The sequence below is a fragment of the Augochlora pura genome, chromosome 7 (genome assembly GCF_028453695.1).
Source record: "Augochlora pura isolate Apur16 chromosome 7, APUR_v2.2.1, whole genome shotgun sequence".
Classification (NCBI taxonomy): Eukaryota; Metazoa; Arthropoda; class Insecta; order Hymenoptera; family Halictidae; genus Augochlora; species Augochlora pura.
In genome coordinates this window covers 40,886,268-40,911,668 of record NC_135778.1, presented here as the reverse complement: position 1 = coordinate 40,911,668, position 25,401 = coordinate 40,886,268, and the positions used below count along the sequence as shown (strand labels likewise).

General features: G+C 37.9%; 2 protein-coding genes across 4 annotated transcripts in view; one reads left to right on the top strand and one right to left on the bottom strand.

Moving 5' to 3' along the window:
• LOC144472744 (inositol 1,4,5-trisphosphate receptor-like) overlaps window positions 1-10,746 on the top strand; it is a 46,092-nt gene extending 35,346 nt beyond the window's left edge. For 2 of the 3 annotated variants that reach the window (XM_078186075.1, XM_078186074.1), the window contains 21 exons: window positions 16-136; window positions 252-394; window positions 1,059-1,246; window positions 1,311-1,422; window positions 4,330-4,447; window positions 4,516-4,748; window positions 4,839-4,980; window positions 5,049-5,344; window positions 5,412-5,918; window positions 6,011-6,160; window positions 6,247-6,439; window positions 6,534-6,656; window positions 6,728-6,900; window positions 6,995-7,159; window positions 7,233-7,413; window positions 7,503-7,595; window positions 7,695-7,852; window positions 7,927-8,092; window positions 8,222-8,382; window positions 8,452-8,613; window positions 8,899-10,746. In XM_078186075.1, the coding sequence (XP_078042201.1) occupies window positions 16-136; window positions 252-394; window positions 1,059-1,246; window positions 1,311-1,422; window positions 4,330-4,447; window positions 4,516-4,748; window positions 4,839-4,980; window positions 5,049-5,344; window positions 5,412-5,918; window positions 6,011-6,160; window positions 6,247-6,439; window positions 6,534-6,656; window positions 6,728-6,900; window positions 6,995-7,159; window positions 7,233-7,413; window positions 7,503-7,595; window positions 7,695-7,852; window positions 7,927-8,092; window positions 8,222-8,382; window positions 8,452-8,613; window positions 8,899-8,979 (3,666 nt within the window). In that variant the 3' untranslated portion in view covers window positions 8,980-10,746. Of the gene's footprint in view, window positions 1-15; window positions 137-251; window positions 395-499; window positions 533-1,058; window positions 1,247-1,310; window positions 1,423-4,329; window positions 4,448-4,515; window positions 4,749-4,838; window positions 4,981-5,048; window positions 5,345-5,411; window positions 5,919-6,010; window positions 6,161-6,246; window positions 6,440-6,533; window positions 6,657-6,727; window positions 6,901-6,994; window positions 7,160-7,232; window positions 7,414-7,502; window positions 7,596-7,694; window positions 7,853-7,926; window positions 8,093-8,221; window positions 8,383-8,451; window positions 8,614-8,898 lie in introns of all 3 variants that reach the window. The other variant, XM_078186073.1, reaches the window with a different exon arrangement.
• Window positions 10,747-12,760: 2,014 nt separating this feature from the next.
• Window positions 12,761-25,401, bottom strand: part of LOC144472018 (uncharacterized) — a 197,375-nt gene continuing 184,734 nt past the window's right edge. The window contains exons 11-15 of the mRNA XM_078184647.1: window positions 22,278-22,456; window positions 21,345-21,506; window positions 19,013-19,292; window positions 16,010-16,151; window positions 12,761-14,852 (exon numbers count right to left, since the gene is read on the bottom strand). Coding sequence (XP_078040773.1) covers window positions 14,657-14,852; window positions 16,010-16,151; window positions 19,013-19,292; window positions 21,345-21,506; window positions 22,278-22,456 — 959 coding nt within the window. The 3' untranslated portion in view covers window positions 12,761-14,656. The remainder of the gene's footprint in view (window positions 14,853-16,009; window positions 16,152-19,012; window positions 19,293-21,344; window positions 21,507-22,277; window positions 22,457-25,401) is intronic.

Genomic DNA, 25,401 nt, shown 5'->3' with positions numbered 1-25,401 from the left:
GGATTTTTATAACAGACGCGACAGCCTATATTCGTACAGCTGCTACATGCAGCTTTTAAAGTGTCACAATGTGCATGGTTAAATGCTGGCCAAAGATTCAATGTGGAAAATTGTATAAGGACATTGTCCGATGTAGGTGAGTAAACATTTTAATACTATAAATATTTATCGAAACTTGTAAAAAAAATTATTCTAACATTAAATCAATTCCTTGGATTATTTCATTAAAAAAATGTTTATTTTCTTAATAGCTAAAGGTAGAGGGATAGCCATACCAACAGACTTGGAAGGCCAGGTTGCTTCTATGTTTAACAAAGCAGCAATGCTCAGTAGACAAACGAGCAAATGGCTTCAAGCTGCTAAACAGCCAAAAATAGAACGCACTCAAAGCCAGGTAATAATATACATTATTTAAAATTTATTTAAGCTTTCAAGTATTACTAGTTTAAACATAAAATATTTAATCAATTTATAATAGATTCAATCTTCAAATATCTAGAGTGACTTAATTGATGAGGATACTAAGGATGAGGTAAAGGTCACTCATTAGAATTTAGCATTTTGTTAGTTTGGCACAGCTTAAAAGTATTAGTGACTTAAAGCTGATAACATTGTTCAATATATATCCCAGTTACGAATTTTCAAAAAGGGTTTTTATTAATTTTTGTGTGCTCAATCGAAAGTTAAAAGCCTGAAATAGAATAAAAATTTATTGAACAATGTAATTGGTAAAGGATACGTAGCGCGTAGACTTGCCGAGGGCGAAAACATTTGTTGGTTTTGAAATAGGGTGACATATAAATATTATGAGCATATATACACAATATTATTGAAGTATTAGAAGCCTCATGTGAGGATTAATTGAAAGATATTTTAAGTTTTTACGGCTTTGTAACACTGTAAAACCTCAAGTAGTATAATTTAAAGTGCACCGTATAACATAAGATATTGAAAGTCTGAAAAGAGCTAGTGACCTGCATTAGAAGAGGTTGATTGTATAATAAAAATAATGATTATTTATATATGAAATTAATGTCGGATAATTAATGTTTATTTAGCTAATGCGTTTGGATCGAAGCATAATAGAAGGTTTACAAGATATAGTATCACTACTGGAAGAACAATTGAAGCCATTGGTGCAGTCAGAATTGTCTTTGTTAGTAGACATACTCTATCGACCGGAACTATTGTTCCCAGCAGCAACAGACGCAAGAAAAAGATGCGAAAATGGAGGTTTTATTCGACGGTAATTTATCTGTATAAATTAATTTGTATATACGTTTTTTATTGCCTGAATCTCTTTTCTTTAGATTAATCAAACACACGGAAAAGTTACTCGAAGAAAAGGAGGAGAAATTATGTGTAAAGGTGTTAAGGACTTTGAGAGAAATGATGGCTATAGACCCCGAGTATGGAGAAAAAGTGAGTTTCACAGAATTGTATTCTGCATGATTTATAATAATCATTATCATACAGAAAGACACTATAATGTGGAAAAGGGCATTCAGTTGTTTCTCGAGAAATGTTATATTTATTAATTAACGGTAACGAATCCTCCTGACATATTTAATGTTTCTTGCTTATTGAAGTAACGTTTCTTTGGCAAATAATATGCGCGCAATTAGAAATGTAAATGTAATCTTTGTAATTGCATTGTATTATTCTTGTTATTATAGCATTTTGTAGATGTTGCAGTAATTGCGAGATATTAATGGGAAAAATAATAGTTAGGGAATATTTTATTAAAATAGTAACATATGTTTATGTAAAAGGCTAAACAGACATGTGGTTGGATCGCATCGAAGATAAACTTAAAACAAAAGTAACCATATTTTAATAAATTCTATATTACGCAGTGTTTAGAGCAAGTACCAGTGGATAAGGATTCGATGCCGTTAATTATCACCCCACCATGTATTATTGATTAAACGTGTTACCGTTTCAAATTCTAGTTGAACGTAAAAGTCTACGAAAATTTGTGTTTCCATATCCACTTGTATTTTACATGTTTGCCGAAAAGCTAAATGCCCATATGTTTCACGGCACTTTAGATGATCAATACACAATACTATATACATTAAAAGTTTCTTTAGTTGGCAACATAGAGACCGCAAATGAGATAAGACGCAATTAAGCTTTTCTGAAATACGCCATAGAAAGTTAAATAAACAGTGGGTGAGTAGGTTTCGTAGAATAGATATGTAGGTAAAGATGTTTTCATGCTGCGAACGAAGAGCGAAGGTGTTTCGGCAGAAGAAGAAACAGAACAGCAGACCGAGCCACAAGTCGGAACAGACTGTGTCGGCGAGTCTGAGACTCGTCATATGACTCAGCAAGAGCGGGTAAAAATTAAAAGTAGATAACAACGGTAATTTGTGGGCACAACGTATATAAATCGGAAATACCAATTTGATTTCTATTTTTGAGAATCTTTCTCACCATCACTCTGTCGCTATAATATTATATGTATACAGTGTGAATTACAAAAAGACACATTTAACTCTTTGCACTTTGAGATACTCTCTGAAAAGACAACTATATTTCTTTGTACAATTTTTAATTCCCTCTTTTATTTATCTATAGGATTTTATAGGAAAACAATTGTACTGCAAAGAGAAATGAAAATAAATTTTGTTGCAGTCGATATAAAGTAACACCTATATATACCAAATTGTTAGCACAGATGTGTATTTAATTATATTCTTGTTGTCCTAAAATTCCTACACTAATTTTCCCAAAGAAAAACTAAAAGTATGTAAAATCATATTAATGTGCATTAGGAAGTTTTTGTTAAAGATAAGTAGACAGAACGAAATATGATAACATTTTCCAGAACAATTTTTCGTTAAAATATATTTTCTCTAACTTTACATTGTGATGTCAATGGAAATGCTAAATGTGTTTTTTTTTTTACAATTTACACTGTATATTTATAAATTTTTCAATATCAATCGTTTTCAATTGTCACAAGTGTGTATGTACACGGTTATTCATCTATTTAACTAATAAGGAAAAAATTTGTCACTGTGGCTTAATATTGGAACCACAATAAATATTTATATCTTTCAAGTGTTTGAAATATGCATACTTAGATACACTTTTATTATTTACTGCTTATAAAGAACTCACTATATTATATTATATGATGCAGTCAATGAAATCTGTATAAGTACAAAAATAATGTACGTTGTGTAAGTTCCTTCTGCATGTGCTTGAACAATTTTCTTACATTTACTAAGTTCATGCTCTGCTTTTTAACTTATCTTCTCTTGTTACGTTTTTTTTTTTAGTAAACATAACGTAAGCATAGAATAGATGGTAGATTTTATATATAAAGTAATTCTGATTTACGATGGGAGGCTCAGTTGTTGAGACAGTGTTGAGTTTTTGTTTAGAATGTGGATGGTTGAAATAGATGTTCTAGTGGATTTTTAAATAAGTTGAAAAATGTTCAACTTGTCGTGAATCAAAATTTATAGAAATACAGTATACCATATATTTAAATATAGTATAAAATACCTCTTTCTAAATATTTTTCAGTATGGGCATAGAGTTTAGAAATAGAAATAAGACAATTTAATATATTTAAACATGTATATACACTTCTTTTACAGACAGGGTGTACCAATACGTCATTAGATACCTCACTTTAGCAATTACAACGTTTTAGGTGTATCTTTAACAGAATGAGAGCAGCAGTACTAAATATTCAATTGAAGCCATGAAATATTTAAAGTATCAATTTTACACGAGTCGTTTTGAGAATAATATTTTTATTTTTATTTTACTAATTGCTGTATATATTGGCACATGTAATATGGATAATTTTATACAAAGAATTTTATTAATTTTGCTGCTCCCATGTACGTAATTAATCCTTTTCTTTTGGTAATGATATACATTTTAACATTTTGTACTCTACCCAAAAGTTTTCAAGTACCTGAATCGTATTAATCTTTAGTGTTGTGCATTTTTTCAAAACGAATATAATATTTTTTATGAGTCTGATTTTTTTAACAAATTAGTGTTAGTATCGCATTTTACCAAAATGTAAAGTTAATTAGGATTTCTTATAGACATTATATGAAATCGCACAAATATCTCGGATACTTTAGTGCACAGATAATGTAAATACACAATTTCTCTATTTGTATTATTAGACGAAAAACTAGGTAATCCTTTTTATAATATATTGCAAACGATATTGCACGGCGATACCCTTTAAATCATATTGGATTTTTATTCAATTCTGCACGATGTATTGGTACATCGCAGTTAATCAAACCATAATTCACTATTCTAATGTATCTCCTGTTTCCTTTTCTCCAGGGAGATGTATTAAGGCATAATCTTTTGGCTCGCTACTTTGGGAAATCTTTCATACAAAAGCCAGAGAACGTAGAAATCGGAGTTTCCCACACTGCACCAGTTACACATGGACCAGGAGGTACAAATGAACATTTAACAAATTACTTGTTCCGCTGTCATGTTTATTAAATATTGAATTCTCTGCAGCCAAACTTCTGAGCCGGGCAGGCAGAACATTGCACGAAATACAGAGCCATCTTGATCGCGAAGGTGCATCTGACTTGGTGGTCGAATTAGTAATCAAAAGTGTCCATTCTCCAAGCATATTTGTGGAAGCTATAGAACTTGGTATTGCGTTATTGGAAGGTGGCAATCCTATTATACAAAAAAGCGTGTTTAATAAATTAATGGGCGATGATTTGAGCCAGTCATTTTTCAAGGTATGTTGGCTGATTTTCAGTCCTGTACAATTCCTATTCATGAGTTGATAACTTCATTTATTACTTCCTATTGTCATTAAAAAATTTTAGGTGTTTTATGACAAAATGAAGGATTCTCAACAAGAGATAAAGTCGACTGTAACAGTGAACACGTCCGATATAGCAGCTAAGGCTCATGAAGACAAGGAGCAGAGCAAAGAAATAGAAAAAATCTCAAGGAAACGAACGTCAGGTATAATAAGATTATATTACAATCATTTATATTAATATTTATTTACATAATATTTCTCTTATATGTAGCTAAACCTAATGGAATCGTAATAACGGATGAGTTGCGGGAAGAATTAAATCAAGCTGCATCGTCTACGGTACAAGCCTTTGCAAATGTTCGCAATCTAGCTTCTGGCGAGGATGCAACCACTAATGCAGCACTGGGAAGTGCATTGGAGGATATGATTGCTGAAAAACTGGAAAGGCAACGTACTGGAGTTGGTGCGGAAAGGGATGAAGGTCAATTAAGTACGAAAGTACTAGTAATGCAGCCAATTTTACGGTTTCTGCAGTTACTGTGTGAGAATCATAATCGCGATTTGCAGGTAATAAATCTATTATATTTTTTAGAGTTACGTTAATGGTTTATTTAACAAAGCATTTTTGTTGTAGAATTTCCTTCGCAATCAGAATAACAAGACAAATTTCAATCTAGTGTCCGAGACACTTATGTTCTTGGATTGTATTTGTGGCTCAACCACTGGTGGATTAGGGTTGCTAGGATTGTATATTAATGAGCATAACGTTGCGTTAATTAACCAAACGTTAGAAACGTTAACCGAGTATTGTCAGGGACCATGTCATGATAACCAAAACTGTATTGCTACTCATGAATCTAATGGATTAGACATAATAACTGCGTTGATCCTGAATGATATTAATCCTTTGGGAAAGACTCGAATGGATTTAGTGTTAGAATTGAAAAACAATGCCAGTAAATTGTTACTAGCTATAATGGAAAGTAGAGGCGACAGCGAGAACGCGGAGAGAATTCTATATAATATGAATCCGAAGCAACTGGTAGATGTTGCGTGTCGAGCCTTTCATCAGGAGTCGTTAGATGACGATGGCGATGACGATTCATCTACTGACGGAGAAGAAGGAGTATCACCTAAAGAAGTAATGATTTCTAAAAGATAATTATATAATTATATAAAGATAATTAAGCGTATTGCAGAGAATATTTCAACACTAATCAAATTGTCTTTCAGGTTGGCCACAATATTTATATTTTATGCCATCAATTAGCACAACATAATAAAGAATTATCGTCAATGTTAAAGCCATCCGAACAAAATAATGCGGATCCGAAAATTAATAAAGCTCTTCAATACTATGCGACTCACACAGCGCAAATTGAAGTATGGCAAATTTATACTGTAATTGTATCTGTATATTGTATCGTTCGCGTATATAGTAATTTAATTACGAAACAAATTGTTTTCAGATTGTTAGGAATGATAGAACCTTGGAACAGATCGTATTCCCAATTCCAGAAATCTGTGAACTTATTACTCTGGATACAAAGATCAAAGTTTTAAACACCACAGAGCGGGACGATCAAGGATCGAAAGTATCAGACTTCTTTGAGAGAACAGAAGACATGTTCAATGAAATGAAATGGCAGAAGAAACTTAGGGGTATGACATTTTAACTATCATTTCTGTGTGATTTTATTATTAATTTAAACTTTTACCAAATATTTAACTATATATTTTCTTGTTGTTGTTGTAGGACAACCAGTACTATTTTGGATGAGCAGTTACATGTCATTGTGGAGTAATATTTTATTCAATTGTGCAGTACTCATAAATCTTATTGTAGCTTTCTTTTACCCATTTGTGGATTCTGTGCCCAGTAAGATTTCAAGTACTTTAAACATTATTAAATATTTTATGCATATATCTACTTATTTTCTTCCATTTTAGATCTTAGTTCGCATTTGTCTGGACTCATTTGGGCAGTAATGTTTTCATCTGCTGTAATTGTTCTCACATTACCGAGAGAATCTGGTATTCGTACGTTAGTGGCGTCAACAATATTACGATTAATTTTCTCTATAGGGCCAGAACCGACTTTATGGTTACTTGGTTTCCTTACGGTACGTTTATCGCAATCCATAACAGATATCTAAGTAATATATTTTACTTATGAAATTAATAATACGAATTAATAATGTTAATTATATGTTTCAGATTGTATTAAAAGTTGTACATCTTATAAGTATTATAGGTAATCAGGGCACTTTAACAAGGAGCTTAGAGCAAATAGTGACAAACGTCGAACTTTTGTATCATATATCATACCTTATATTTTGTGTTCTTGGAATTTTTATGCATCCATTTTTCTACTCAGTTTTAGTAAGTAATTTTGTCCTTGAATGTAACTCTTGCGCTTGAATATGAATTTACAATCAATTTATTTTTTTTTCAGCTTTTTGATGTAGTCTACCGTGAAGAAACGTTGCTCAATGTAATCAGATCTGTAACGAGAAATGGAAGATCCATTATACTCACTGCTGTGTTGGCATTAATTTTAGTTTATATGTTCTCCATTATTGGTTTCATGTTCTTTAAAGATGATTTCTTAGTATCTGTTGATGAAGATATTATGTGTAAGTGCATATTTTAATAAATAATAATTTTTTTTCTAATACTATCGAACCGTGTAGAAATAAATAATACAGTTTTGTATTATTTTTAGCATCATATTCGGAAGGAAATACGGAAACATGCAATGCTGTCAATAATGAAAAATGTGAGGCAACTGAAACAGTTTCTCAATACGTTTTAGAAGGTATATCAGCTGTGTGCTATGATAGATTACTTGCTTCTCTAAAAATTCTCTAAATATTGCATATTTAATTAATCACAAAAAATTGTCATAATTACGCAGTGGCTAACAGAGACAGAAATGAAGATTTAATTAATGTCGGAGGAGGATTAAAAGAACGATCATGTGATTCTTTGGTAATGTGTATTGTTACAACTCTAAATCAAGGTTTAAGGAATGGTGGTGGCATTGGTGATATACTGCGAGCTCCTTCTAGCACGGTAAGTGAAGAATTATTAAACTAAAGACATTATAGCATTTAAAATATAAATACTGATTGTTCATCTTGTTGCAGGAACCGTTGTTTGTTGCCAGAGTTGTATACGACTTACTCTTCTTCTTCATCGTAATAATTATTGTTCTGAATCTCATTTTTGGTGTTATCATTGACACTTTTGCCGATCTCAGATCAGAGAAGCAACAGAAGGAGTTAATATTGAAGAATACATGCTTCATATGCGGTAAGTGTTCTTTGGTTTCTATATAGTTTTCATATGCATGTTAAAATTAGGCGAACTCCCCTTAATTATAAAACTACGTCTCATACGAAGAATGTAATATAATTTGGAATTTATCCTTTTTCTATGTAGGTTTGAACAGATCTTCTTTTGATAACAAAACAGTGTCTTTCGAAGAACACGTGAAGCACGAGCACAACATGTGGCATTACTTGTATTTCATTGTTCTGGTGAAAGTGAAAGATCCCACGGAATTCACGGGGCCTGAGTCGTATGTCTACGCCATGGTGAAGGTAATAGTCCATAGAGCTTCAAAAAATTGAGCCGTGCTTTAACTTTTAAGCTCTGTGTACTTTTTACAGGACCGAAATCTGGACTGGTTTCCAAGACTGAGAGCAAAGTCTTTGGCAGCAGATGAGGGAGAAGGTGAACAAATAGAGTTAAGAAGTTTACAATCACAACTAGAATCTACGCAGATTTTAGTAAAATGTTTATCTCAACAACTCACGGAGCTTCGTGATCAGGTAAATCAGTCTTGTTTTATAGTAAGAGGCATTTCATACTTACTTGAACAATAATGTCATGTAGCATTAGAAGCATCAGATGGGTAAAGATGTCAGATGTGTTTTATTTGATGATTAATGCTTCATCTACGAGCATTAGGACAAAATAGCAAATCACTTTTAGTGCTTGTTATTTTTAAAGTTAATACTTTACCGACTGGTAGTGGTTGAACGTCCTATACACGTTTCACTTACAGTAGGACAATTACATTCTTAACATGCAATAATGCTTTAAATTTCGAGCAGATGACGGAGCAACGAAAACAGAAGCAGCGGATAGGCCTTTTGAATTCTGCATCCGCACACATGCAGAATGCACCCACGTAAGCATAGGTTGTATCCGGCAATTCATTTATATTACAATTATACATGAATCTCAATTTGATACTCCAAGACGATATTTGATGTATAAGTTTTGTGTGTTCTTGAGAAGCATTTAAAGACACAGGGCAGTAATATTAGGGACAACCTGAAGGAGCGTTTGTACAACTTTGTTTTTACCTTTAAATATAGATTTTTCGCGTAAAATTAATAATCCATTTTTTTATTTGTTTTACGAAACAAAATGAAAATTGGAAAATGATCGAATGAATGTGTTATTTAACGAATAACGAGAGCGAAGAATTTATTATCTTAAGTAGATGATTAAAAGATCTTTATTATAATTTGAATACATATTCAGAAGCGTGCGTGGGACTAGAAGTTCATAAATTAACATATCTAGGATTCATAATGAGATTTTAATGTTTTTGCAACGTGTTTGATAGATTTTTAAGAATGTTACTGTTCTTTATCCATGAGATGGATATGTAAAATAAATGTCGAGTATTCTATTTTATATGTCAGCGATCTGTTCGTGGTTGTGTTAGATTTTTAAATTTGTAAAATAGGTTTACGTTTTAATATATTTTCTTGTTGATTGTGTAATTAATTTCTTTCTTGTAAGAATGAGTCCGTGAAATACATTTTTAAATTCATTCGTTAGTGTGAATTACGTTAAACTTTGTAATATTCATATTGTCACGAACATCTTCCATATTTATTGTTAAACTATAATAAAGATTTTTAGAACATGGACGCAGAAATTTCATCACAAACTGACAAGTGGAATTAATACAATAAATTTTTCGATTATATTGAGAGGAGAACATTTTTTTATTAGATTTAATAAGATTAACTCAAAAAAGAACAGTTTAGCTTTATAATACAGTCTAGCATCCATCATTGAGTTATTTAAAATAATTAAAGAAACAAATTGTTATCAAGTATATGAATATTTGATTTGTCCAACAGAAAAGTAATTAAATGGATATTTAATAACATATAAAATGTTGATAAACTATATATTGTTCCACAATTGTCTGTTTATCTCGAAACCGGGTGCCAATAGGTATGTAAATCAATTATCGAATAATTAAACCATGATTAAAATGATTGTTCAATTACACAGTAACTCATCCCTGCATCGTTAATCATAAATATTTCTAATGGATTAATGTCAATGATTATCATTGTGTAGCTATAACCACGTAAATATAAATTAAGTATAATTGTAACAGAAACGCAATGAGCTGGAATAATGATCAAATCATTACTACGCACTTATTGTTAGTCCAATAATGAGTTACACCATTGATTGATTCTGAATCATTTTTCCACTGACATGTTCGCTTCGATGACATCTAAACATCCGATTGTGTCTACGAAAACTTTATATATATATATGTACATATACATATGTATATGGATATATTGTATGTTGATAATTTTTTTTAAAAAATAGCAAAGTTACTAGATGTAATGTACATATATTTTGTTCGATGTTATCCATTCACTGTTACTACTCGTATATGTAATTAGGAGTACAATCGTTCAACTCAGAAGTGTCGTTTCACAACTTTGTGCCAACTTCATAAAGTTTTACCAGAATGTTATTTAAATGATCTTTAATCGCGTGCGCCCGGATATCGAACGCAAACGAGTTACCTGTAGATGTACATGTTTCATATTCCGAATGTAGAATGTATAAAGCTATTAGCTATTATAGATCGTATCGAAACTTGTATGTGAATAAATTGTTCTTTTTTTAATAAACTGGCTCGGTTACTGAATGGTTACCATTGGTTACGTAGCTATCGTTATAATCTGTTCATTTATCAGTATGCTATTTATAGATGATTTCTTCGACACTGAAATTGATTGTTTAAACAAACAAATGTGTAAACGACGAAATACAACAGATACAAGAAGTATTTGTACATTAATTATTTTTCCGCTGGTTGCATTAACGAACGAAAAGGGCATAGCCGATGACAGTGATGATGAAAAATGACGAATGTATTTGGTTTTCGTTTCAGTTTATTCGTACTTTATATGAAACAATTGACTATTTATTGTGACTTAGATATACGCGGCTAGTACATACATGTAACATGTATTTCTTCTTCCTTAGTTAGACATGCCTTGTGCAAAACCGGTACATTCGTTTAAGGAACAAACCGTGTTACAATCGTTGTGAATTACACGCCGTTGAGTAACGTGAGAAAGAATTAGCTTTGCGTTAGGCGGTTAACATTGGCTCTTCCTCCTGAAAACTAACAATAGCATTTCGAGTAACAGTTTCACCGATTTCGAACAGAAGCCATTGGAAATTACGAGTTTTCGGATCACAATAGTATTACAATGTATTAAAAGATGCGCGACCTTTCGACTGATATCTTTTCGCGTTTTTCTCTCTTTTCCTCTCGGTGTCACCCTTTTTTTCAATACGGTGCAATTAATTACATCGTGACTTTCAACTCTGTTTCGACGAGGTTGCAGAAAAATGGCTCGCGGAACAGTCGTGGCTGTGTTCCGCTTATCATACAAACTTCAACACCCTTCACCTTCTATCATTTCACCGTGTTCGATCATTACCAGCCTTCGTAAATATAAATTACAATCGGGAGGGGAAAGTCAGTCTTTCTATCAGCTAGTGTAAATTAAGTCTAAAATCGTTTCGGAATAAAAAAATGCGCATCGAAAGCTCGTCCCGCTGGATAACCGTGAACTGATCGTTCGAAATTACGTGTATCAATGGACATTGTTAATAGACAAAAAAAAAATGTTCGATAAGATTCTGTTAAGTTTTAAGTGCGAAGGTCAAAGGAGGAATATTGCTCGCACCACTGAAGGTTAATAATGATCCATCTGATCCCGTGTTAACGCGAGATTATAACATATGTGTGTCCTTCTTAACAAGCATTAAAGTCTCTCAACAGAACTGCGTTACGTTGCAGCAAAGCGGATAAGAACAACGCCTTATTCTTCGGTTGAAACAAGATCTAATAAATCAAATAAATGTCGGATTATTAAATCTCTCATTATTTATAGACTTCGGTTAAAAACGCCGAGTCTCGTCTGTAAACATTTCAAAGCAATGCTCCATTTCTGTAAAAATCCTGTATGCGAACCGAATTTATGACAACGTGGAGATTAATCTTGATCGGATCTCGCGTAATATTATTGTACAATAGAAAAGGAACACACGTAAAGTGTAACATCTTGTCCACAAGATAAGTGGTTGGAACGGAGGATATTATTTCTAACAGGATATATAAATAATCGCGGCGATCGTGTTACAAAATTACGGGAATCGATGGAAACGTTCGCATCGATGGATGGTTCTTCGATTAGGTCAACTCGATTATTCCGCTCTCGTCGGTTAAATTTAATCGAATGCTGCCCGAGTCGATACGTACATCAAACATTCACGTCCTAGCTCTTACTTTCGGCTTAATCTAACAATCAGTCGCGTGAACCGGAAGTCCTTCCGATACATCTTCTCCGACGCAGAAAAGACATTCTTCCGTTCGCTTTCGGTTCGCGTAACAGTGTTCTCCCTTAGTTCCTTCCTTGCAACATACACACAACTATCTTGCAGCAAACGTTTCGTACGCGGAAGAAGGAACCGTTCTCGGACCTCCGGTAAGACGCGGTAACAATTAGTCGAGGAGTGCGCTCGAATGGCACTCGAAGCTCGTTCGTTAAAATACAATCTGTTTCCGTCTGCGAGAACGCTCTCTCCCCCCTCCCCCTCCTTCCCCTCCTCTCTCCTCTTTGGTTACAATAAATTATCGCATATTTATACAATGATCGTCGACCTCTTAACAGTAACTCTGTGATATTCTGTACAAAGCCTACCTTGCTCTACCACGTATGTACAAGAACTATGTACCATAATTATAACTTCTTACACGTTTACTTTGGCATTTTGCATGAGAGAGGTGAGACGTGTGATTCTCGCTACTTCAAATCCGTGCATCGCGTATCTTCATTTCTTTCTCTTTTTTTTCTCTCGTCGGTTTTACTCGCTATATTTATAATTTATATGCGTGCGCGGATCGAGACGTCCGAAAAGGGATCGCACGAAAACTGTCTGCCTCGGCTTATGCGTGCTCGCGCCTTTTTCTTCTCTCGCAATTAATCGCTGTCAGATCGTAGGAGCATCGGAAATTAGATCGTGGATCTTTCTGTATCTATCTATAGTGGATGGAAACGATACTTGATAATTGTTAAAGAACGAATTTAATAAATATTTAAAAAACGCATTTAATAACTATTATCGAAGGAAATCGAAATCTGTAATAATTTTATATAAAAACTGCTCGGTTTTTAACGATATAAAAAGAAGAAATTGAAACAACGCTGAATTCGTGTGTAGTTTCTATAAAGACATATGCCCTCGAGTTCTAGGAAGATTGTCACTATTTTCGAAATGACAGACACATTCACGCCTCTCCTCGTAGACGCATCACCCGGCGTGTATCTTTATGTATGTATATGTATACGTATGTATAATATGTACACGATCTATTTAGAGTTAGAGCTAAAACGAGTGGTATACACCGAGTGATTCGTAGTATATAATATCTCTTCTCGATTTTATCCGTAATTTATATATTTATATATTTATATATATAGTTCGACTAGAGTACCGAATTCCAAGATTCGAGTTGACGTCGATCTAGGATCGATTTCCGTTAACATAGTCGCGATCGTCTGGATCGAACGCTAATAAATTGCATGTGCCGTTTACTGCGATGTCAAACATAGTTTCGTCATAGCGTGTCTCTCGCGATCCACGTAGATCCGTTCAGAGATTTCGTTCGAATTGCTTTGGAATTCTTATTCCTCGTCAGCGTTCAATGCTCGTGTTTGAACAATGTCGAGAGGCGTGCGATCAGCGATTCTAAATGCATTTAATTTTATCATACGCATCGAGCCCGAATCGGCTGCAGATAATTGAAACAATCGAACGTTGACAGCAACGCTGATTTGACAAATGAAATTCTTTGTTATACGGAAAATATCGCCGACGGGTTTTCCTAGTTACAATTAATATCAACATTAAAAAGTCCACGTATTTCTTGGTCTGACAAACTGATAATGATATATGATAATTACGGTTGTATCTGCGTTCGAGTGCGACAATTTAGAGACAACCTGTTGCCAGCGTTATGGATGCGCTTCATAATTATCGATTCTATGACTATCAAGGCTTCGTTAGGATCGATCTGATTGTTTAAGCGTTTAGTAGCGCGCTTTTCCATATATTCAACAGGAATGGTAATCCTAAACCTACCGCCGCTGCTTTTTGCTTTCGTTTATCTTACAATTAATCAAACTATAAAGGTACTTAAACTCTGCGCCAATAATACGGTTTATCGTGATCTGCTTTTTTCCATTTCCAGCCCGATTTCTTATCACTTTGGATGTAGAAAAATCTGAAAAATTCCACGACGTTCATTAAAGTATCTAATTTAATGGTTAAATAAATTTAACACGGTGATCTTTATACCAGGCAATGCCGATTGGTGCAGGACGAATAAAACACGAGCATCAACGTATCACTCGAACGTGGTACATATGTACATTTGCAAAAGAATCCGCTTAGTTCGTTCGCTTAGTTTGTTTCTCGTAGAGCAGGAACGTTTACGGGGAACGACGCGTGGAGTTCGTTCACTTAATAACCGGCCGCATAGAGAAGAAATATCGCGGCGAATACTGGAACAAGCGTTCGTCGGGATTCGCTTCTGGTCGAGGAACTGAGCACGTGATTCGGTGCCGGTGACGGTGCGCTTTTGTGAGTGTTTGCGATTACAGATTGGCTCCTCCATTTTATCGTGTAAGCGGGTGCCGTTCTTCCCAGAGCTTGTAATCTGCGAACAAACGACGACACCATTAGTATCAGTCTGTGCTTTCTATTGAGAAAACCGAGGAGGTAACTAAATGTTGCATTATTTTCAGAAAACATTATTTTCGCCCAACCTATACATACAACCTATAATTACAAATATGATCTGAACCATACTGACAAAATTATATCAGCCGTTTATTTTGAAAATGACCCAAGTCCATTTGTCAATGAAAAAAAAAGACTAATCATCCTTTTTTCGTTTCGCTTACTTCGAAGTTTATTTATCAATTTTCGTGAAAATGGCTTGTCTCAATTTTCATTGATATTACCGGCGCCACTTTTCCGAGCGAACGTAGCATTACAATTTCATTAAAACCACATCGTAAACTCCTGAAATAATTAAAGCAAACCAGTTTTCATGTTCATAACTTCTCGTCACTACATCTCGAACTATATTTCATTAAAAACATCTCGTAAACGCCTCCGGCGGCCCGCGTAAACAGAATCCGGCGTAGCGATACGAAACGCGCAAAACGTAATATCTGCGTAATAATTCTGCATAGTTTCGGTCCGAATAAATCATATTTCCGGACAATTAATTATTTAGTTTAATTCGAACTTTATAGAGCGGCGCAGTTTCCACGGAGCGCGGTAAAGTGTTGCGAGTCGTCTTCTCTGCTGAAATTTTCACGCGGGGATAGGAGCTAATATCGCGCGGGAGAAAAACCGGCAGACTTCCAAATTTTGTTCAAACTCTTCCAAATATTTTATATGAAACAGTATGAGTTTCGCAAAACCTCAACGAACATATTTTCAGCCAGGTTACCTTTTCTCCGTTAGTATTTTTTCTTACTCGCTTTTTGAATTCTATTTTCTAGACGTTTTGTTGAAACGAAATTCTCTCGTTCCTCTTTGTGTAAAATAAATTTCTTACCTCTTCTACATTGTTTTATAACGTCGTAATAATCCTGTGGCGTGTAAATTCTTTTATTCTATGAAAATTGAATTTACACCTCTTTCATAATCAATTGCTATGCAATTTCTTTTATCGATCGATTTTAAATTAAATAAAGAATTGGAATTTTTTTAAAGATATTAAATATTAACTAGGTACAGGTCCATTTATGAATTGAGAACACAAAGCCTCGACGAATTTCCATCGACTGTCGAGAAACTCACCTAAGTACCACGCTGTTCGTTTTCCACGGGAGGGTGAAAGTTTTGTGGGTGTCCCTCGAGCAGAACGTGTGTAATCTGGGCCCTGCCGGGTCCCCGGTTTTGTTGTATTCGTGTATCGTCAGGTTCCAGGCGGTGCAGGGACCTGCGGGAAACAGAAAAATTAGAACGGGGCAAATTCAGTGGACGCGCCGCGAATGGTTTGCATTTCTCGCGAGGGAGCGCAGTGCCCGCCGGAGAACTCGTCGGCATAATTTTCACGTGCCGCCCCAAGAGTGAAAAAGTTCTACTAAATATCGAGTCGTTACGTTTTCATGCGCCCCGAGGAGACGTTCTCTCTCGCGCCGTAACAAACCGGGACTCGCCCAACATTTCTTTTTCCTTTTTCCTTTTTTAACGACACTGCAGAGCCGATTGTAGTTCAAAGTTTTCCATTCTCTAACTGAATAAGATTTGGTTAACCGCTTTATAAACAGCTTTAATAGCCAATCAAATTTAAAAGCTAAATAACGAATGCTATCGCGAGCGGTGAAATTGTAAAACTTGTCAGGCGCGATCCACGTGGCGGCAACCGATATTCACGAGGGCCGTTGTCAATTACGGATTATTCGAAATAAAGAAACAAACGCGGTCGGTAAATACCAGCCGAACGTGTTAATAATCCAACCGGAATCAATTATCCGGCCTCGATGATTGCGGAGATATTGACAATCGAGCCGAACTTTTTCGTGCGCGACAAATGTTGCATCCGCGACAATTAATTGCGAAACGAGCTCCCTTAATGGGTGCGTTCGCCGGGTTTTATTCTTGGCTCCCAGCGATCCGATTTATGGAAGAGCGAATTCTCGATAATCGATAACGATTCGCCGGATTCATTTCAATATTTCACGTGTTAATTCAACGCCGTTGAAATTTGACATTGACCGATCGTTCTTTGTGTTTTGCAACTAAATATTCGTCGTTCCCGTCATTTGCGAGGCTTCCGTCGGAGGAATTAAAAATCACCCGGCTTCTGTTCGATGCTTTTCCTTTATCGAAACAAATTTTTCTAAATTCAAATCTGAAATCGCGAACAAGAAGTAGACCCATCCGGTGGTGAAAAAGGCTTTCAGGAAAAAATCGTTAATTAATGTATTATCAATATTAATATTATAGATTATATTTATTATTGACATTAATATTATAGATAATGTTTATTATTATTATTATTAATATCAACCCTTTTAGTGGCATTATTATTGGTACATAAAATGGGCTCGTCCCGTCCGACAGCAAAAGCAAACAATCGAAAACAGGGCAAAGAAATGAAAGAAAAAAAGTGAAATAAACGTCTGCTGAAAAAACGTAAATTATTTACAACTCGACGTAATAGCTGTATCAAGTCTGAAATTATTGTAGCGAACATCTTCCTTTGAGAAAACGAGGAAAGACAGTGTTGCAATAGGAGGATCTTAAACCGGTTAAGCAGTCCCGGTAAAGTCAAACGAGACAAAAAGGAGAGTCTCCGAGAACTCGATTTCGACCGGAGCCGAGAATTAAGACGAAACTGTTCGGCCTGCAAAGGTTTGAAACGCATCTGCGATGGGGACGGCTGGGGAGGCGACTGTTCGGTAAGAAGTGGAGCAAGAGAAGTGGAAATTGTGCCGGCGAAACGGAAACGGAGATCGACTCGCTGTGTGCGAAAGCCATTTTCTGGAGGTCGGTCGACCGCAGCCTTCGGTTCCCGTCTTTGGACGCTTGTTGATTCGCGATGAGAATCCGACGCGCGGACCGGAAAGTCGAAGAAAGCCGCGGCAGAACGGGAGAGAGATGCGAAGGCTGGAACGGACAAAAAAAGAGAGGGAGAGAGAGGGAGTTTAGGAAAGGGGAAATCGAGAGGAAAGGTAGGCTGACGGGACTAGCCCGCGTTGTCCTGGCAAATCCGATGGTCCCTTTAATCTCGAGTCCTGGCTCGTTTTCGAGGCAGCGGCTTAGAGAGCCAGTTTCTCCTTTCTCCGGGCATTCTGTTTACCTCCCCTTTTCTTTGGTCAGTCCGCATCCGCGACCATGCTCAATGGCGCGGCCGAAATTCTGTGGGGGAGCGTAATCGAACGGAATCCAACGGAATCCAGCGGAATCCAGCGGAGTCCAACGGGGCGCGCTTGCTCGGCTCCGAGAGACAAAGAGGCTTCGTTTCCGAGAAATAGTCGCCTTTCTCCTTCTTCTTCTTCTTCTTCTTCCTTTCTCATTCTTAATTCGAAAGAAGAAGGAGAAGAAGTTTTGCCCGAGGTCGCGATTGAGGGATTTCTCCGGCTCGTTAAATATTATTTTGCGCTTCTTTTATTTAGCTCGAACTTTGCTTAATTACGGAGTCTTTCCCGGGCGAAATGGCTCGTGAATTATTCGCGATATCGTTAAGCGTTGCAAGTAGCTCGCGAATTAAGGTTTTCAACCCCCGGGATTCTTCAGAGACTTCTCGCTGCGAAAAAGTTTACTATTCCTTCTTGTTTGCCGATTCTCTTTCGCCGGGAGGGTTTCGGGATTCTAGGGAACGCGCAAGCGCGGCCAACGTCAAAGGGAGTTTAGCAACGATCATTCTACAAATATGTATCAACTACTCGTTTCTGCTCGCCTCTGCTCGTTTTTTCCCTTTGATACGCACGCCTGTTTGCCGGCGAAACAACGGACCACCCTCCCCTCGACGCAACCGCGAAAGATTGAAGCCTCGGCTTTCGGCGTCGTTAATCTTATTCTTAATCATGGAACAGCGACTGCAACCGTGATTGTTTAGTTCAACGGCCGCAGAAAATTCAGAGACGTTGCTGTTAACAACTTTATTTACCAGATGTCTGTCAATAGGCATTTTAACGAGTATTAACTCGAACGTGTTGCAATGGCTGTAATTATTTGTTTTTTTATGAAATATTTCATCGTTGATTGTATAAAAATTCTGTGAAATAAAAAATGATTTGCCGCAAGAGAAGGGGGGATCCGGATATTTAGAGAATTCGAGAAAGGCATACTCACGGCTCTGCGTAGATTTCACTTCGATGGTCAGCTGTCGATCCGTCAACGACTTCAAGATCCACGTGCACCTCTGGTGATAATACTGATTGAGCTTTAATCCGGTGCTGGCTAGGTCACCGCCGTTCACGACCTCGCCTTCCGGCTTGCTCGTCATGTGATAGCCGCAGTAAGTGTCGTTGATAAACTCGTAAGCCGCGCGGAAATTGAGGCCTGCCTCCGAGAACCTCGACCACTCGATGTACACCGGTATCCAGCTACGGATGCCGACAGGCAGCCAGTCCTGCACAATAGAATCCAGATAAGGGTAACGTCCGTCAGCTGTGTCAAATAGTTTTTACGCTCCTCTTACGAACAACCCGAGCAGCCTGTTAAAAACGTATAAACTCTAGTCGTCTCCTCTGAACCTACTATTCGTTCTAAATATACTTTTCGAAAGCAGAGTTGCAATTTTCAAAAGGATGTTAAAAAATTCGATAAAATCCACTGCGCTGTTACTTAAAATGAATTATCGCGTGTCAAGAGAATCTTTATCGCAAGTGAGATTTAAAAAATTGTTAAAAAATCAAATTCGTATGCATGAAAGTGCACTTAAATAAAATAAAATAAAAGCTCCACGTTTATATTTCCACGAAGAAGGGAGTAAAGGTAAAGCTGCGAGCAAGAATTTCATCGACTGTTAAGCTTGGAGAGCAGAGAAGTGCGCAGCATGTTTACCGAGCGCGTTTTCATTAGAAGAACCGGTTCACGGATAATGGAGCGGGAGCGGGGGCTGGGTCGTTATTTTTTCCGTGAAATTGCTTGGATCGATGGGAAATTTCGCGTTGCGAGCCGCGAAGAAAGTTTGCCGAAGCCTGAAGTTGCAGAAGCAATTTGAAGTTGATCGCGCGTCGAAACAAAGAAAGCGGGCGCGGAAGCATGTGGGATTTTGAGGGTGGGGCTCGCGCGCGGACAGGATGGGGAGGCTTATTCCCGAACAGAGAATAGATGACTGGGAAAGTTTCGAGCAGGCCAAGATTCGAGGGAGGTTAATTTCATCAGCTCGAGCCGATCGGAACATATTTCACCCCCTCTAGAGAGATCTCTCTTTCTCTTTTCGTACGCCCTTCCCTCCCGGGAAAAACAAAAACAATTTCTCCGTTTCCCAGGGCTCCTTGTTCCGGACTTTCGCCGTGCTCGCGCATTATTTGTTTTATTCGCAAAACGGTGAAATCGGTCGAAGTAATTCCAGGGCCCGGGAACTGATGGAATAGGTGTTGAATAGAACGAGAGAGCATTCACAGTGTCCGGCCAATACAATCGGCGAGTGCCGCGTTTGTCCGTGAATGAAACTTGAATGAAACGGTGGCAGTCGGACGTGAGCGGCAGAAATAAAAGAGGAAAAGAGGAAAAGGGAACGGCGGCGGCGGTGGGTGGTGCTTGCTGAGCGTTTTTCGGATTAAACGATCCCGGTCAATGACGCGACACCCCGCCGATCCCCGCCGTCATTCAACGGCGATGCAGCAACATCCTTGTTCCGAGCATTAGCTTCGAAAGAGTCCCGAAGAATCGGCTTATAACTGCTGCCGGCTCGCATCGATGCCTCGCATTCCCCCGTTGCTTTTATGAAACAGATTCGTGCGCCGATAACGCGGCACCGACGCGAACCGTTCCCGCGAAATTCAAACACAAAGCAATTACCATTTGTTTCTATAACGCTTCCCGAACGATTTATAAGCTCGCGCGCAGTTTTCCTCTTCGCGTTCGATATAACTAGCGGATACAACTAAACGGAGCAGATGGAAATTTATTGAATCGAAAATTTGTTTTACAAATCGACTTTAATTTCATTCGGTTTGTTGTGTCTACAGAGTTACGCTACTCTCTGCGATGAACCTGTTCGCAGAAAATGGATTTGCAACAAATTGATATTTTGGAAACGTGAGCTCCATTTTTTGCAAGGGAAATTTGTACATTAATTTGTTTATTCTCTAATATATGTGGGAAAATGAAATAAACCGAAACGAGGTAACGCTTGCAACTTGACTGCTAAACACGGTCTACCCCAAAGTGATTTTTGAACGCGAAGGAAGCAACCCTCGTTTCTTGGGGATGCCTTCCTAGTCGAAATAATAGGATGCAGCCGCTTTCCTATTGGTTCTTTAAAAAACAATGCACGTGAAAAAAAGGATGGTTGAACTGTCGAGAAAGTAACAATCCCAGCTTCCTCGTCAAATAATTCCCAGCGCTTGTCCGAACTAGAGTTTCCTCGTGTCCGACCAATGATAGACGCGTATCCCTTGCTCGAGCAGCACCTCGTCAAAAAGATCACGATTGCCCGGGATTTTCCGCTCACCTGATAATTTCCGCAGAAACAGGTGACGATGTGGCCCGTTTCAGAGACCAGCAGAAGGTGGTCCATGTTCTCCAGGGACTCGGTGCTGACGCAGTGACAGCCGCTGTCCCCGCACTTGGTTTCGCAAGGGTTGTTTGGCCTCCGCTCCGAGCTGCTCTCCACCTTCGAACCGACCAACAAACGTTTAGCGATCCACACCGCACGTTCGCTCGCCTATGGAGCGAATTCTAGAATCCTCGACGACGCAGCCTGTCCCTTTTTTCGTATGGTTTTCCAACAATTTCATACGATTTTTATTAGACTGAAATCGTATTTTTTAGACACCTTGGCGTTCAAATGCAAATGATTGCCAAAAATGTTGGAACATCTTTGTCGAGATACATATTGTCCATACTTTAGACTCTATTTATTAAATATTGCAACGAATTTTAATCGATTCTCCTTTATTCAAAGCTATTGTTATATTTCTCAGCGAAGATCTCATTTATTCCGCGGGTGAATTCGTTGCGCGTTAAATGATGGACAGCGCGAAATTGGTTTCTCAAAAAGGACAATCCGACAGAAAAAGAAAGAGAAAGAATTGTAAAACTCGGGGACGGACAACGGTTAAAAATTCGTTCGCGTCCAGCATATTTTAATATACCATTCTACGAATTTAATTGCAGCTTTCGAGCCAATCGAATTGTCTCTGATACGATGCAATTGCAAAACCCGCGGGCTATATAAATCACACAGTAAGATAGAGATAGAGATATAGATGTAGAGATAAAGAAATAGAGGGAGTGAGAGAGGCGTCCTAATGGCAATAAAATCGAACGTCGAGTTTGACGTACTATAGAACCGGAAAAGCATTAATAGACACCGGCGAGGACTTTTCGGTGCGCGTGTCGTGCCAGGGCTCTGGCCAAGTATAGTATAGATCGGAGGACTTACGCGGATGACGACCGACTGATTAGGCTCCGGGATGAAGTGCTGCCTGCATTTTACCGGCCCCTTCATGGCCGGTAATCGGTGAGGCTCCGGATGCACTACGGAACCGTTCACTGGTGAGGACAATCCGTAATATTCGACGTCGCACACTCTGGTCGGCTGTTGAGTGCCGCCCTCGCGTTCTGAAATATCGACATCGGCGACGTCGGTGCGATTGAAATCGTAGTCGTCGGAAGGATTAAAACTATTCCCGATAGCTGACCGGACGTCTGAACGGAGCGACGGATAATATAAAACCAAATGGAACAGCGGCCAACGAGAATCCCCGACAGACTTCAAATATCTTATTTTCGACGATCGGCGATTGGAGACGACTCGCGTATCGTCGCAGACTCCGTTCTCTTCGTGTGTTATACGTCGCGGCAATTTATTCGTACACTATGATATTTATAATTGTGCTGTGAATATTTAGAATAATAATAATAATTGTGCTTTGAATATCTGGAATAATGCAATTGTGACGGCACGAGTCGATCGCTCGACGGCTCGGTCACAACTGTCGAGTGTCCGTCGATTCAACGGTTCCGTGACAACCCTTGTCTTCAATTTTATTTCCTTGAAAAAATAAAAATAAAATTCTATTTAACTTAAACAAGAAGAGCGTCACCTATATTCGGGTAACAGGGCCTCCATAGAAGTATATTTGTTGCTCAGTAATCGGTGACGCGGCGACGAACGTGTTAAGGACGAAAAAGTGTTAATCGACGCAGCTCTGAAAGTAATCGTAGCCCAAAGGATTAAAGTAAATACCTTTCCTTCGTTATCGCTCGAAATAGTTGCGCGCGGTTCTCTCTAGAGGCCGAACCATTATCAAGCGAGTGTATTACGCGGGGCTGTTGCACTCCTTTCTGAAATCTTTCTCCTCGGCCGCTTCTTTTCATTTTGTTCCGGGCGCGTTAGTCCGAGTTTGCACGGCGGTGTACGGCCGTTTAACGACGCGCGCGCGCGCGCGCGAGTCCCGCGGAAATGTTTCAAACAACTTCGTATATTATCTGTGGGTTTCTTTCGCTTTTCGCAACAGGACTAGGCACAATTTAACTGTTTGCCCGGTAGTTGGGAAACGAAACGGGTTTTTAATTACGAACCGGAACACGCTCGTCGGTGGTCTGTAACATAATTTTCTGCTTTAATGAAACGGTCCGGGAATGCTGCGCGGCTAAAACATCGCGGCGAATGGGCTTTGTTTCTTACACACGCGCCGGAATAATTCTGCTCCGGAGAACGTCGCCAGTGCTCGCGGTTCGACGAACAGCAACATGCGTGTCGTGTTTAATAAATTTACAGTCAATTTGCCAACGAAACATTATTCCGGCGGTCGCGATACAATTAAAAAATAATAACTGACTGTAAATGCTATTCACAGTTGCAAAAACAGCCACCTGCAGTCGCACGAAGAACCGATGTAATTAATTAATTAATTTCGACTTGCATGAATGAGATACGAATTTTCTAAATACGAAAATATTTAATGAACTTATATTTATTTTGCAGAAAATTTCCAATTTTTTGTAACGTAGATAGAATAATGGTATTAAAGAGATTATGCCTTCCATGATTAATAAAATAAATAATTACTTGATGCTAACGTTATGAAAATATAAAAATTTTTACAGCCGGTCGTTAAAAACTTAACGTAGTATTAAAAAGAAAAAAGAAGATATTGCAAACAATTTTTTCGTTTGTCAAAGATCTATATCCTAAAACCAAACCCTGTTCCATTAAAAAATCACTCGAACTGTATTCGCAGTGGGTTAGTCGTCCGTTAAACCCGTCTTCGATCCTCACCGGCGCGAAATTTTGCGATTCAATTACCCCGTGCCCCGTGCCCCGTGCCCCGGGCCCGGACACCTTCTATGCAAGCTGGGCAAATTGTGACGCGGAACTCGCAGTTCTTTAATTGGTTCGGTGAAATATATCCCGGCTGTAATACGCAGCCGGTAAAATCGCGCGTGATATAGAAATCTGCGCGCGCTAGGAACACGGGGGGGTCTGGAAGTTGCGAAAACCGGCGTACGTTGAACTGCTTGGCGCGGCAGCCATTACTTTGCGCGGAACACAGGCCAATTTCTAGTGAATAATGCTGGACAGCCACTTTCCCACGCTCCCACGCTCCCACGCTCCCGTGTTGCAGTCCCTTGCAATTTTATTTCTCGCGAATGGCCGCGGAGGGCGCGTCGTGGATCTCGCGAGCATCGGATCTCTTTTAACCCCTTGCCCTATCGCTTCTTTCGTGCTGCGACGATTACCACTTATCCCTACAAAAACTATTTTAAATCTTTACAATACAATAGACCTTCAATGACGCGAATTCAAAATTAATATTTAATTTCTCTTTAACTTGGATAAATTGATAATACAATAGAATAAAATTCGAGGTTTCATCGAAACTCTATGATGTTATCGTCGTTATTATTCGAACAATCGTAACTCTAAATACCAAAGATCGATGACAAAATCCAGTTCGATTAATCGAGGTCCCGTTGTATCGTATTTGTATTCCGTCGACCATGAAACGCGCACAGTTTGCAGTTCAGTAACATAAAAGTCTTTTCAAGCGATTAATAACGTTCACTCGTATTCCGCGATAAAAATCAAATTGTCCAATAATTTCGCTCGCTGCGGAACTCCGCGTGATGGAATAATAGCTCTCGCAGCCGTTATATATGGAAACGTAAAATATATCTATAATTTGCAGAGAAAATTAAGAATAAGCTGCGCGAGATTGATTTTTCTGGTGACCCGGAGCTATATTTTACATTGGTATATTCACGGAGCTCGAGATATATCACACTGCGTGTAATACATTTTTATCGATGCGCAGCGATGTCGAACAGGCGGCTAATATATGTATATTTTAGTATTCGAGACAAGATTTGGAGAAGAAATTGTCGGGGAAATTAGAAACATTTGGAAAGCTCAATTTCCGAAAGTTATCAAAATTTTCATATATTCCATATATCGTGTCAATTTTTCCCTTTTACCGATTTCCATTTCCAGTAGCCGCTGTTTTTCAATTTCGCTCCATACGTTTTCGATTCTAATTCATTTCCCTATACCTTTCTCGGAC